Source organism: Solanum tuberosum, unplaced genomic scaffold, assembly GCF_000226075.1.
Source record: "Solanum tuberosum cultivar DM 1-3 516 R44 unplaced genomic scaffold, SolTub_3.0 scf00012, whole genome shotgun sequence".
NCBI classification, from domain to species: domain Eukaryota; kingdom Viridiplantae; phylum Streptophyta; class Magnoliopsida; order Solanales; family Solanaceae; genus Solanum; species Solanum tuberosum.
In genome coordinates this window covers 433996-449943 of record NW_006238937.1, presented here as the reverse complement: position 1 = coordinate 449943, position 15948 = coordinate 433996, and the positions used below count along the sequence as shown (strand labels likewise).

Sequence of the window (15948 nt, the reverse complement as noted above, 5' to 3'; positions counted from 1 at the left end):
CACATCTATGCCTTTAACGTGTCTTTCTTGGGCGGACTTAACACGAGTTCGAAGCCTAAAGGCAAAAGAACGGCCGAAAATTTCAAAATGATAATAAAAACAAATTTGTAATTAAAAGGGTAATATTTAAACTGTAAAATAAACGGCGTGTAAATTTGTTAAAGAAGAAGGCGCAAGGTTCGTGCGCATTATAAGGCTAAAGGTGACCTGCGCCTCTCTCTTTTTTTCTTTTTTTTAGTTTTTTGCATTCACTCCTATTTATAGCACACCAACATATTGACAATTGTTTAATTTAAGTATATAAAAGGACAATTTATAAAAGCCACAAGAAACTAATCCAAGATTTGATTAATCAATTAAGCCTCAATATCATTAATTAATTAACACAATTGTATAGAAACATTTGTAATCATTTTGATCTTCACAATTCTAACTCTCAAATTAATGTTGGAGAACTCAATTATTGATTTAAATCTAATTTTCCTTATACGAGCAATCACAAATATAGATTTTCATATTCATGCTTTAGAAATCATGAAATCGATTTTTTGTGTATTATTTAATTACAGAAATCACATACTTTTAAGGTAAAATTATAATTTATTCCTTAAAAGTTTATAATTACAGAAATCCCTCAAACGGATACAATAATATAAGCGCTGATACATTAATATGATGTGCAAGATACAATAATATAAGCGTTGATACATTAATCTGATACATGAGATGCAATAATATAAGCGTTGATACATTAATCTGATGCGCGAGATACAATAATATAAGCGCTGATACACTAATCTGATGCGCGAAAATGAGGGATTTTGGAAATTTGTAAAATTTATAAGGGATAATGGTAATAAGTAAACTAAAAGGTGGAATTTCTGTAATTTTTCCTTTAAATTATCTTGAGCCCAACCCTTAAAATTCTGAACGGGTTGGGCGGGTTATCTATGTCATGGGTTCATTTTTTACCCCCTAGTGATAACCAATAATATAGTAAAGTGCAAGTGGAACTAGAGTATTGATTATGAATTTGATAGAACACAATATTTTTTTTAATTTAATATATATAAATAATTTATTTAAATCTCGATATTCTGCATTTTATAAAGTTTATAAACTTAAAATTCTAAACAACTTAACTCTAAATATATCACAAAAAATTATTTGTGAAGACCGCTTCTCTTGTCATTCTCTTTCTTGTTGGCACCATATGTTTTTTCCATCTTCGATTTTTCAATGAGTCTAAAATCCAAATTAGGCTTTGAAGTTTGAACTCTTCATTCGAGAACACCTAATTTTCTAAAACGACGTGATATTCACGTCTTTTCTAAAAGAAATAAAAGAGAAAAAATAAAGATATAGATGTCTTATAATTGGAAAGAAGACATATATATAATATACTAAAATTGGCCAGAGCATAAAACGAAGTTTCTCACTAAACCACAAAGGGAGGCTACTTCTTTTATATATATATATTAGTGCATAGGTATTATCTAAGCCAACTAAATCAAAATTGTTTTTTCTATTTTTTATTACATCAAGAGAGGAGAAGAGAAATTCACTAAATGAGTTAGCCCTTCATCCCAATAAAAAATGTTTAATTATATTATCTAATTTTAGTTATTTTCTTATGTTAAAGTATTTGAAAATTAGGGTAGTTCACACGTACGTGTCTTCCTTGTCATACTCTCATTGGTTTCAGACGTATGGTAATGGTGGGGGCATTTGTTTGTTGAAAAGAAAAATCAGTGATCATTATTTATGAAATACGACTATATCAGTATATAAAATATATAAACCTGATCTAATATATACATTTAGTGGAGCCTTTCGCAACGTGAACCATGTTATTAAAGGACACGACTCTCTCTGTACGTATTCACCATCTAATAATAGCTAAAGGAATTTATAGAGTTAATATTTTAAAACGTCTCTCAGAAATTGATATAATAAAGTCATTAAAGTTTATTTTGTATTGACAAAATTACTTAACTTAGACTTTTTATTCATTCAAAATATTCAATCAAATTTATTATTGAAACACTACTGAAAACACTAGAATTAGCTACAAACTGCGTCGTTGGTTCGTCACTTTGCTTGGAGCTAACAGAAATCTATCGCTAATTTGCCGATAATAGAATTAATAACATTATTTATTGCTTAGCTACAAAATTTGTCAGTGGTTAAAACCAATTTTATCTAGTAGTGAAATTTTTTGACTTCACAATTTATTTATTTTCTTAAATATCATGTAAACTAACATGGACACACAAATAAACAAAATTAGTAGGACTAGAAAGAAAAGAAGTATATGGAGACCATCTAGTTTAATTCCAATTCATTGTTTTTGGAGGCAAAAAAACATTTAATATTAGTATGTAGGAATTTATAGAATATTATATGTTTCGAAGCAATCCACGAATTTGTTTAATAATATGGTTCAAAGGCGTCGGACCAGGGAAGATTAACATTCCAGAAGAAATTCAAATTATAAGTGGCCCGGACTTTAATGCAATTTCTACTTTTTGACTTGGATTACTCCAATCAAGACATTTTAAGCGGGAGACGGATTCTGAATTTTGACTATATCTTGAATTCTAAAAAACAATTTATTGAAAAAATTTATATTATATAGTTGTTCATTTAATTAATAATCAGAAAGTATATTTTTTATATTATATATTATTGTATGATATGCATAATTAAAATAGACATTGGGGGTGGGGGGGTGTGCATGCTAATTAATTAAAAACATAACCCCACACTAGTTCCAGTTATTGGTGGGAGTGGTTGCAGCCAAGTAATTGAACTGAAAGGTATAGGCAATCAGATAATTAATCATCCTTAGCAACTCTAATTATTTAATTTATTACATAGCTAACATGTACCATCTTCCTTCTTTTATACTTCTTCATCAACATATTGTACATTTTAATTTCTACTCCTGTATACAACATAAACAATATGTATATATTGATAATATAAAAATCATTTATGATATCAGAGTCAACTCCTATTGTGTATATGAAGCATATTATAGGAAGGTAGTTTAGTCTTGGTAGCATTAGTATTGTACATAAGTTCTCACATTGGGTGTTTAGGGCTGGAATGGTCTATTTATATAGTCTTAAAAATAAATCATCGTGCATAAACTAGATTTTGAGGTTGAATTAGGTTTATTAAGTCATTTCTTAATCAAATACACGTCCATTTCATATGTATATGTTATCCAACTCATGAATTAAGATATCTTGATTATACATAAAATATCTACACTGTATATATACGTGTTCGTAATTTGATGATAATGGGTAGACATTATAGTTTTCTTGTTTGACCATCCTTTATCCCAAAAGCATATAATGTAACTTTGATTGAAGGGAATATCTTTAATTTTTAGTTGGCAATTCCATTCATGATTGTACTTAATTTGCCGGTTTGATATTTCTTGTTTTTACTTAAACGATGAATTTTGCCTTTAGTTTCAACATAAATTTGGTGGAAAATTTTGGTCCCAAAATGATGGGAACCAATAAATTAAACGGTGACTTTGAAGAATTATTTCGCACTTCATTTTTGTCAAACGAAATGTCATTTTCATATAGTTTTTAATTAGCATCATATAAGGTAGCATAATTCAGCACTGTGTATTATATTTTAGTTGCACTATGTTTGACTTTGATACCACCTACGACTCAGTTTACTTTTCCATTTCACGTACTGAAAAATAACAATCTTATTATATAAAACTTTACTTGTTTTTTTCATTTTCATTTTATATAGAGATAATGTTTGCATTAGTTACACGATACTTCAGTATATACTACCAAGTCAAATACAATATCGAATTGTTAATACATGTATTAACATCATTAAAGCGAGCATAAAATAATAACAAGGTTAAACTATATAATTAGACACACTCTACTAGCGTACCATATATACTAATTGAATTGCTGTTTTAACATTGGGCCTTTCTATCATTAGTTGGGTCCAAAATGACAACATCAGAAGAAGCTCATGGGCGGCCCAATAGATGTTGGCAATTTGCATTTCTCGAGCTTGTTAGCATCTCTTATTTAACTTCCTACCTTACTAGAATATTTTTGTAGAAATAGCATTTACTGACCACTTTTCGGTGATATCTTTGAAAAAATAATCGCTATAATAAAATTTAGTATTCCACAGGTGAAACTTCAAAACGTTATTATTAAATTTGAAACTTCAAAATAAAAGGTTGTTTTTCAATTATAAGGACTGAAAAGTGGTTGTTTATGAAAAAATTCCACATTATAAACACATGTTTTTATTAGACACATTGTATTCCAAGGTTGTTATGTTCAATTGACTTTTCCAAATCCTTTGCCATTTTTTTTGTGTGTGGCACATAGTAATTAAGGAAATATGTACAATTTTTGACAGAATAATGAAGACTGTTGTGTGTAAATATGGGGTTCAATTCTTTTGTGACCAAGTCTTGTGTGTGAATATGAGGTTTAATTTAGATGACCAAGTCTTTTTCTAATTAACTTAATTTCTATTGGTCTTGAAATTAGAGTTTAGAAAATGGACTTACATGGTGTCAACCCTTCATGTGAAGTGCATCTTTTGAATTATAAAAAACTATCCATTCTCTAAAAGAAGTTTCTTACTTTTATTTTATCTTTAGGCAAAATTTTAGAATATCTAAGTTTATTCACATCTTAAGAGTATCAAATACGTTAGAAACTAGGGAAGGAAATAATCACATGGAGGGCACAATAAGGGTAAGGCTCTAATTCTCAACAATAAAATAGATATGACAAAGACAATCCCTAATGTTTTAGTTTGTCAAATTTTTTTGTAATTTCAAATATTTATTGATAAAAAAAATATGGAGATATTCGATTTGTCAATGGGTATTTCTCAACGGACTTTTGTTTTTTGCGGTGAAAATGACAAAGACAATCCCTAATGTTTGAGTTTGTAAAAAAAAAAATTGTAATTGTAAATATGTATTGATAAAAGGAACACGGACATATTTGATTTATTACTTCGGTGTCTTAAAATATTCTGATAAGATTGTATAATAGTTGGAGAATTTTGATAGTTTTCACATCTTGTGTGGTTTTCATTTTATGAGTACGATTTAAAAAAATCTTAATTACATGTCTAAACAAAACTTCAATTTCAAATCAATTTGCCTTGAATTGTTTTCACTTTTTTGAGAAGTTCAACTTCGGTCCAAACAAGTTTTGACCATAAAATTCTAAAAAAGTTCTGCTTTATTTTTCGGAAAATCCAAAAATAACAAAAAGTTGTTTTTACTTCAAACTACTCACAAAAGATCCAAAAACAACTCTAGCTAATTTATTTTATAATCATACACAACTTATTTTTCACTTCGAATACAAAATTATTTTTTTCTATGTTTCATAATAAAACATGATCAAACGCCTACTAAAATCATGTTGAATCAGGATACACATAAACTGAAAGAAAGGGAGTAAATTTTTTTGTTTTATAATAATTTTCTCACTTCTGTACATGAGTAGTTGCTTTAGCATAATATGGTATAGAGTCCGAATCAAAAGTGTGTGTTGTTTGCAGTATCGTGATGACCCTTTTTGCCAAATATGATTCCACTGTTGTTGTAGAATTACTGACACTTTTTCTTCTTCTTCTTTTTGACTGGGCATGCAAGAATCATATCATATCTCCTATTGCAATGAAAAAGAAAAAAACCACTTTGTAACTCTTAACATCCATTACAATAGTTGGAAATCTCAAGGCAAACATATTGATTAAATTTGGATCACGCGTTGCAAGGCGTATTCGGGGGTGACACTCTCAATAAAATTTTCTTCATACTCAAGACTCGAACTCAAAACTTGTGGTTATGGATAAAGCAGTTCAACTACTGCACCACAACCCATGTTGGTGGTACATGTAAGAGTTCTTTTAAAGCCAGGTCTAAACTAAAAAGATGAAAAAAGGAATATTTGCTTCGTGCTATAAATTCAGACTAATTTGAGTAAAAAGTTTATTACAACTTGTTTTAAATTGCACCTTCTCTTTAATTTCATGCTTCCTCGAAATTCGAACCATTACTATTAAAGCAATGAAAAGATTTTTAAAAATATATATATATAGCACTAACATTAATACTATTCCCGTTGTATATCTGCAATCTTTGCTTTATGCATGCATGTTGTGTATCTGCATCTTAGAGAGATGAATGAATAATCCCTTTTCAAAAGACGAGTAACATTATTATTTTTTTAGAAAATAAAATAGTAGTACTGGTAGGTAAGAGAAATATGTAGATGTGAAAAGCAAATGAATTGTCTCTATTTTGTGCATTTGTTATGTTATAAGTAGCTGGATGGCAGTAACTTTATCGTACTCAGCGCAATGAAAACTAAAGACGACAATGTCTGTTGTTTAGGGAGTAATTTATATGGTACAAAACAGTATAAGAATTTTTTGACCTATAACAACAATAAAATATTTGGTGTAATCGATCTCACAAGTTCTAGACCTTGACTCTGTCTTTATGGGGTAAACTAGTTGTTTTTGATAAACCTTCGGATTATAAGAAAAATTGAAAACAAAAAATAGTAAGATACAAAACAAGTGTAGCAACCCCAATTTAGAGTGTTTTTGCCTCGCCAACAACTCTCTGATCTCCCTAGGTGCTCATGTTACTTATCAAAACAATATGAAAATGATGATATCTAAGGTAGAAATTCTCTGTGATTGCTATCGTATGTTTTCATCTTCATGATCTATAACTTAATAATATTATTACCAAAAAGGAAAAAAGACAAGGAGGCTAGCCCTCTGTCTATCCCATATTATGAAGTGCAACAACACTCAACACTCCATATGTACCTATTAATTCCTATTTAATTTTTAAACTTCATATCATTTTGCCAAAGATTATGTCCTCACTTAACTGGATTTGTGTCATGTCTTTGTTTAATGTATATATCACCTCCTCTCATTTCTTTACGGACTATCTCTACCCCTCTTAACTCGTACTATAGTTAAACCACTCACACCTCTTCACTAGTGTATTTCCACACCTCCTCTTCACATTCCTGAATCATCTCACTCTCGCTTCTCTTATCTTTTTTGTCTCCATCTTCTAAATGGGTGTCTGCGACTGACCAACACTACTCCCTTTGTTTGCTTTTAGTTGTCCACTCTTGACTTTGAATGTCTTTTAAGAAATAATGATTAATATGAATATTTATCACCATATCCATATCAATTGATGTATAGTATTAGGTCTAGAAAATTGATTTGAAAATAAGTAATTAATATTGAGGGTAATTAATCGTCTTTTCTTTATATGTTAAAAGCGGGTTCGGCTCATCTCCATTTCTCTTCTCTTTATGTTTGCCATGTTTTTGCTTAGATTAGAGACACGTGACATATGTTAAATTTAATGGTTGAGATTTAATTAATCAAAAAAATAATCTAACCATGATTTAGATAGTAAATACATTAGTATATATTTGATTCCAAAAATTATTGTACCCCACAATCTTAACAACATATTATTCTGTTAAATTCTTAGTAGGAAAACAAAGGTACTATATTTATAAACAAAATAATTTATTGCTAAGATTGTGAGATTATAATAATTTTTTGAAACTAAATATATAATGTATTTATTATCTAAATCATGGTTAGAGACTTTTTTTAGTTAATTAAATCTTAACCTCTATATCTAATTTATGTCATGTGTCTCTAATCTAAATAACAACTTGATAAAAAATGAATAGATTATAAATAGAGAGGAGCCCAATCCATTAAAAATGATAAATAAAAGTAAAATTTATTTTTAAAATAATGAACAAATAAAAGTAAACAGAAAATATTTACTTCCTTCGTACACTTTTAGTTGTCATTTTGTGTTTTTCAAAAGTACTATTTAAAATTAAATTAGATTACATTAAGTTAATACTTTAAATAAAAAATTTAGCTATTAAAAAACATGACAACTAAAAGTAAACGAACAAAGTAATATCTTTCAACTGAGTAAAGAAAGAAAGAGGAAAATGACCGTTTGAATATAAGAAGACATTGAAAAAGACATTATAACACCTTTATATATATATATATAATTGGGCTAATGGCAAAGAGAAAAAAAGGGATCTAAAGGAAAGAAAAGAAAGACTACCTTTTTTCCTTCCCAAAAATCCTAAATTTGTTTTTTTTAGCAGCATAGATCTCATCTCTTTGCTTCTTCAATATAAGCTAATTTAGGACCACATAACACTACGTTTTTTTTTTAAATTATTTCTCTCTTCGACACCCATGCCCATTCATATGCTTTAATTAACAATCCTACACATGCTCCATCTTTTCATCTTCTTCTTTATTAGTGTGCAATTCGTCATGTTTCGGAAAATAGCTTATTATAACTGATTTTTCAAACTCATTTTTCGTTTTTGAATCAGTGTTTAAGTATATTTAAGTATGAACATTATTTCCAAATAATATAATATTATCAGCACGACTCCACCATCTTCAACTTCAAATCCATAAATTTCCAAAAAAAAAAAAGTGAAAAATATTTGGCTATTTAAAATGATAGATGAATGAGTAATTAATACGTTGGTGGAGTGCTAGAAGTCTACTCACATTCTTGAAATGACAACAGCGTTTGCAGTACGTAATTCAGTCTTTTATCCGGAAAAACATTATTATTAATTAGTCAATTAATTAAGAAAAACATATACTAAAATATTGGAATGGAATTTCGATGTTCATTCAATTAATTACATGTATCTATTTATTTGAGAATCCTATGACAATGTTCTTCCTCATTGTATTATTTCAGCATCCTATGACAATCTTCAATATTTAATTTGATTGACAATACTCTCTATTTTAATTCATTTTAAAAAGACTGATTTTTTTTCCTGTTTAGCAACTCTTTAATTTCAATTTTTCACATTACATATGTTTAAATTCACAAAATTAAAGGACATTTTTAATATATTTAACATATCTTTAATTTAAAGTACAAAATTCAATAAAAAAAATTAATTTTTTTTTTTTCATATCAGGTCAGAATAGATCAAACAACTTGAAACGGGAGTACTATTGTTATTGTTGTAGCCTTTCTTTTAGCATTATTTATGGGTTAGTACGTACAAAACTCTTTCAGCTCATTCTTTATCTTTTAGCCACATTTGGCCGAATTCAGAACATGCATGTGTGAGGGGGAAAAAAATAAATGTCAAAATGTGCATTGTGCTGAGTAATTATACCACTAATTTGGTTGTATTTAATTATAGTTCTCGCACAACTTTAATTTAAAACAAATAAATTTATTCACTTCCATGAAGGGTAAATGTGGGACATTTTTTAACGGTAGGGGTATATATGATTTATTTTTATAACGATATGGGTGTATATTTTATAATTATAGAGGTATCTATAAGTCACTTTTATAACGAGTATATATTAGCTCTAAATGACAAAATTGAAAGATATATTTGACTCATTTCCCATTTTTATATATATAGAAATGAACCCTTCATCCCTTATTAATGAGACTAGTAATTTCATTAATTCCCATGCAAGTATATATGATACACAGTTTTAGTAGGAAAGAAACTTATATATCTCCTTAATTTTTCATATGATTATTTTTTTAATATTTTAACCCCTTTTAGTGAATTTTCTAATTCTGTCACTTTGTACATGCCAAAGATTTTGTAATTCGGCTGATTTTATATATCCTGGTTGTTATTTTAAAACGTCATATATTCTTGTCCACATTACGCAATTAAACGCTAATCTTTTTGGGTTAAGCGGATGTAAATTAAATTATAAGTTTTTTATAATTAGAAACAGTAGCTGTTACATTTTTTTGTGTGGAATATTCGTGCAAATTTTTATGGCTCAACTATAGGCTTTTCTATTTAATTTTGTTGAGCATAAAGGGTAATAAAAGTTTTCTCTTGGATTTTTGGTGATCCGATATACCAATATAGGGCTCAATCATATAGTTTTGAGCTCATACTTGATTAAGAAAATATTCAAAATTTTCTTGTGGAATTTCATAAGCCAGAAATTGTTTTATTCTTCGCTTGAAATCCTGTTTCGTACCCTTGTGTGTTGAGAGTTTGTCGAAAACAATTTTTCTATTTTTTATAGCTAATCTTTAGACGGGAGTGAAGTGACTATTGTGGATGTGGAAAGATTGAGAAAAATATGAATAGTATTTTTTTATAGAGAGATCTAAAGATGCAACGTATATTTTTCCCATTTTCACGATGAGACAGTAGGTGAGATTAGAAATATTGATTTAGTATTAGTTTTATTTATAATGAGAAAAAATTGGAGTCTTAATTTGTCAAAGGAAAAACTTGGTAATTTTGAAATCTAAAATTGACATATTCAATTTGTCTTTTCTTTTAAGATGAAATTATAGATAATAATATTGTATTACGCTATTTAAATTGTACTTACATGTGCCTAGAACAAAAAATGTAATTAGAATTTACAAAGAAAGAAAGATTTTCCTCATAGAGCTTATCAGCTAGGAAGGTAATTAGGTAAACTACATTTGTAATTAATTGTTTGATCCTTGCATAGAAGTTAATGTATGACGTACGAAGAGTTGTTTTTTCAAAAATGTCTTTCAGTAATAATGACTTTTTCCTGAGAAATATTTTAGATGTTTGATTATCGAGTGAAAAAATAAAAGAAAAATTATCAATTAAACAAGTTTCTTAATTAAAACTTGTGAGTATTATAGGTTGATAATATATATAATGCCGGTATATTTGCTAAAATTTGAAATAGGTATGAAAGAAAATAATTTTGTTTATTTTCCCTTTCGAGGGAAAATGCTTTTTAGAAACTAAATTATGACAATCAATGACTTAATTTTTGAAACCTACATTTCAATACTTATCAGGTAAATAACGTCTTAAAATTCACATTGTTAAATGTTAACTATGTTAAGATCTAAGAACCAATTTTTAGTGCGGTACTTATACCCGTTTGACCATAAATTATGGATTATTAGTTTTTAAAATGGTAAATATTTATTTGATTGTAAAATTTATTTTGTTTTTGAGAGATATTGAAAATCAAACCTTTAAATTTGACCCTTACCGCTTCGTGGGGAGCGGGATGAGTGACATTCCATGAATTTTTAGTTTTTGGGTTAAAAATGCTCGTCGCCAATTGGTGGTATAACATTGAAAAATTATATTAAAGAACAACTAGTTATTGTTGTTGTTATATATTATCTATTTATTTGCAATGATAAATCTTCATTAATAAACATAATTGACGAATTGTAGTAATTAGTAATTTTGGTATTAACAGATTTTATTAACATTTTATTTTATGATCTTGGATAATTTATTACGTAGCTTTTTATTAATTATTATAATTTTGTACTCCCTCCATTTCATATTAATTGAAACACCTCAACAATTCAATTAATATGAAATGGAGGGAGTATCAAACTTATTACTATGTATGATTATTATTTGTGATAATGATATCGTAAGTGAAAGTTCCGGATAACTTTTGGGATTAATAAGTATGTTTGTTTGATATGATTGAATATTTTTAGATTTTAAGAGTACAAGTCATATTTTTAAATAAAAAAGAAAAGAAAATGAAATAAGTATGTTTTAAGAAGTCATGGACAAAAACAAGTTGACACATTAATTCAAACTTCATATACATATAATTCTTTAAAAATATTTGAAAATCTAAGATCAAACACTAATAGTAACTATATCATGGAGTTTTATTATAAATATATCAGGTGAAAAATTAAAATTAAGAACTTGACAAAAGAACAGAACTATTTGAAATAAACTAAAAAGAGAATAAAAGACAAATAAATTGAATCGAAAATAACAGAGATAAGACATTTTGAGTGAATGTGAGCCATTTGGCTAGCGCGGCAAAGACTCCCACCCAAAAGACCTTTGAAAAACAAGCACGTTAAAGAATAGAGATATTATTATATATATATATATATATATATATATGACTGTGAAAAAGATGTAGAGATTTTTTGGAAAAAAAAGGACAGGCGTGAAAGCTCTCTCATATAAAATCCCTCCTCTGCTTACTTCTTTGGTTACCCTCCTCTACTCTACTCTACTCTCTTCTCCTTTTGGCTCTTCCTATTCTCCCTCTCTCTCTCTTTCCTTTTTTTTCTGTCCTTTAGAGAGAGAAAAAACCCATAAGCCAAGCAGCAGATATGTTACTGGGTCCAAGATTGAGTTTTGGCTTACCTTAAAGATAATGAGTAGAGCCTTCATTGTCTTCTTCCCTCTAGAAGAAGGAGAAGATGGTTTTCCCTTTAGATTCCCAGCTCCAAAATCCTATTTCTGCTCTTCTTGATGGCCTTTACTGTGAGGAAGATCGATTCTTGGATGATGATTTAGGTGAATGGTCTAGTTTAGATGTGGGAAATGAAAAATGGGTTGAAAATGTTAAAAAGACTCTGCCTTTATTAGAATGTGACATGTTTTGGGAACATGATGAGCTTGCCACACTTTTATCAAAGGAAAAAGAGTTTCATTTGGGTTTTGAATCTTTAATCTCAGATGGGTCTTTAATGGGGGTTAGAAAAGAGGCTTTGGATTGGATGTTGAGGGTCATTGGTTACTATGGTTTTACTGCTACGACTGCTGTTTTAGCTGTGAACTATTTTGATAGGTTTGTGTCTGGATTGTGCTTTCAGAAAGATAAGCCTTGGATGAGTCAGCTTGCTGCTGTTGCCTGTCTTTCCATTGCTGCCAAAGTGGAGGAGACCCAAGTTCCCCTTTTGTTAGACCTACAAGTATGTTTCTTGAAATGTGCAATGCTGGTGTTTGTATAAATGTCTGAGTGTCAGTTTCTATGTGTTCATTTAGGGAGTCTGTTGTATCTAATGCTGATTCTGTTTTTATTGTTTTAGGTTGCTGATTCTAAATTTGTGTTTGAGGCAAAGACTATACAGAGAATGGAACTCCTGGTGCTTTCTACTCTTAAGTGGAAAATGAATCTGGTGACACCGTTATCTTTCATTGATCATATAATGAGGAGATTTGGATTCATGACCAACCTGCATTTGGATTTTCTTAAGAAGTGTGAACGCCTCATTCTTGATATTATCACTGGTGAGAAATCTACCTGCTTTTGATTTTGCTTGTTTCATTGATGAAATAGAAATCTTTTGTTCTACAATTAGTACTAGTGGTTGATCATCAAACTATTCTAATCGAATGCAGATTCTAGGCTCTTGCATTATCCTCCATCTGTTATTGCAACTGCATCAATGTTTTATGTGATCAATGAGATTGAGCCTAACAATGCTATGGAATACCAGAATCAGCTCATGAGTGTTCTTAAAGTCAGAAAGGTCTGTTGTCTTTCACATTTGAATTTTAACATCTAAATTTGATTAGCATTGAGTTTATTGTAACATTAAAGTTCTTGATCAATAAACAGGACAGCTTTGAGGAATGCAATGATCTTATTCTTGAGCTAATGGGCACTTCATGTTACAAGCTCTGCCAAAGTCTCAAGCGCAAACATCATTCGGTACCTGGTAGTCCAAGTGGTGTTATTGATGCATATTTTAGTAGCGAGAGCTCGAATGAATCATGGTCAGTAGCATCTTCGATTTCATCCTCACCTGAGCCTCAGTATAAGAGAAACAAAACTCAAGATCAGCGAATGACACTAGCTCCACTTGGCAGTAATCTTCACTGATCGATATCTTGTTCTCTAGATTATCTAGTATTTCGGCAATGGTTACTCTCTTTTTTGGTATGTTCTCTTAAAAATGCAATTGCACAATGCTCCATTTAAGTTTTACTGGACTTAATTTGTCCGATGATCTAGACTATGTGAACATCAACTCCACCCCCCTCCTTCATTGGATATGGGATTGGTGGAGTTTTCCCTTGAGTTGAATCAATGCTGCTGAATTATGTTGAATACAATCATTATGATTCCAAGATATCAATTATTATGTTTCCTTTGTATGTCAAAGATGAATGTTGTGAAAAGCCATAACTTGATCCTGATTCTTGGATGTGGGATCATAGATAGAGATGGATGCCCCCATGTTTATCTGTTTTTTCAAGAAATGGATTATTTGTTCTTTGAAAGATTTTCAAAGTAAGACAGGTTGGCATTAGACTATATGCTACTGAAGTAGTAGTATATTAAATTAGAATGTGGAGAGATATGTCTCGAGGGCAGGAATAGATTGTCGGCCAGTGGGATTTCAGTAGTTGTTGCATAGACTTTTCTCCTAAACTTGGACCTTATTTTGAAAAACAATGAACCATTCATACACTTTTGTTTACTTATTAGCTAATCCAAAAGTACTAGTAGGTGATGCACCATTGAATTTACTGTCCCTAATTCATACTTGCCCCTGGACCCTGGTTTTATAGCAATCCTTGTCTACTTACTATGTGTCTTGTCAATATAGTCCACTTCTAGGCACATAATCGGTAGGAGGAAGTGAAACGGCTTGACGCTGTATGCTTGAATACATAAGCCCGATATGCGTAACACAATGTCATCATTAAGATGATCTAACGATGATTTCAAGTGTTAATAATTGAGTTCTAAATATAAATGTTTGTACATATTTAATAAAACTTCTTAATACCAATACAGTATTTGAGCAAAAGTTACTAGATTCGGCTGAATCTGTACCTGAACTTCTAGCTCTGCCCTTGAGAAGACAAGACAGATAAAAATGATTGTTGTGACTACTAAACGGATTCTTAGCTGCCATATATCGTACTAGTATATGATACTCCCTCTGTCCCAATTTATATGACTCACTTTCCTTTTTAGTCAGTCCCAAAAAGAATGACACATTTCTATTTTAAGTAACAATTTGCCTATAAAATGTCTTTTTTACCCTTAATGAAATGATTTACAACCACACAAATTTCTATCATTCATTTTGGACCACAAGTTTTAAAAGTCTTTCCATTTTTCTTAAAGTTTGTGCCAAATCAAAGTACATCACATAAAATGGGACGGAGGGAGTAACATTTTGATGTACAATAATGGATGCAGAACTTACAACTTTCTTAAGCAGTAGAAAGTGACCAATCTTTGGGTCCTGAGTGTGTTTGAAAGTCGTTATGTAATGATACTCTTAATTAGGGACCACCCAATTATTTTAGAATAACAACACTATAATATAGCGTTAAAAAACTTGCTAGTTTGACCACAACTCTAGGAGTAAACTCCGCTGGCAAATTATACATCTCCTAGATAATAGAGTTTCTTTTCTTTTTTCATCTTTCCTTTTCTTTTTGTCTCTGTTCTACTCTGCAATATTTACTAGAGTACTGTGCATTATTCCTTCACACACAAAAAAAAAAAAAACAAGTTTGGGTTTTGAATATTTTCCTAAATATTGGTGTGAGGCAAAGACAAATACAATATTGGTCCAATTTTATTTTTTTGGGTTTTCCATTCCGTGTCTAATACCTACGTTGGAGTTTGATTAAATCCAAATTCGTGCTAAGAAATTTTACATTGGGGTAAAACACTCCCTAACCAATGCGACACTGTACGGACTCACCCAAAACCCAATACCACTGGTTGGTAATATTGGTCCAATTTGGTACCTACCATATATCATATATTGGCAAAACAGATGAGAATCTTGATACCCTAATAAAGAGGATATTAAAATCACCAACAAATTATAGGTGTTTGTATCTGTATGCAATTCTTGGATATTAAAGGTTAGGCAACTTTGTGACACTTTATTTTGTAGGCTACTAATATTGAAGACTAAGAAGAATTATTATCATTTAAATCAACTTTTTGTCTTTGAATCACTTTAAGCTAACCTTCTATTTTAAGACTAGACTAGATGATTTTTTTTAGAAAAAACATAAGACAATTGGAAACAGATTATGAAAAAGGCAAAACTACAGTATT

The 15948-nt window shown here is 29.8% G+C and overlaps 1 protein-coding gene across 1 annotated transcript; it reads left to right on the top strand.

Moving 5' to 3' along the window:
- The first annotated feature begins 12328 nt into the window (after positions 1–12328).
- Positions 12329–13737, top strand: CYCD3.1 (D-type cyclin family 3 subgroup 1). Its single transcript, NM_001288426.1, is given in 4 exon segments — positions 12329–12823; positions 12941–13142; positions 13254–13384; positions 13474–13737. Coding segments are annotated over 4 exon segments (1092 nt in total).
- Positions 13738–15948: the final 2211 nt, after the last annotated feature.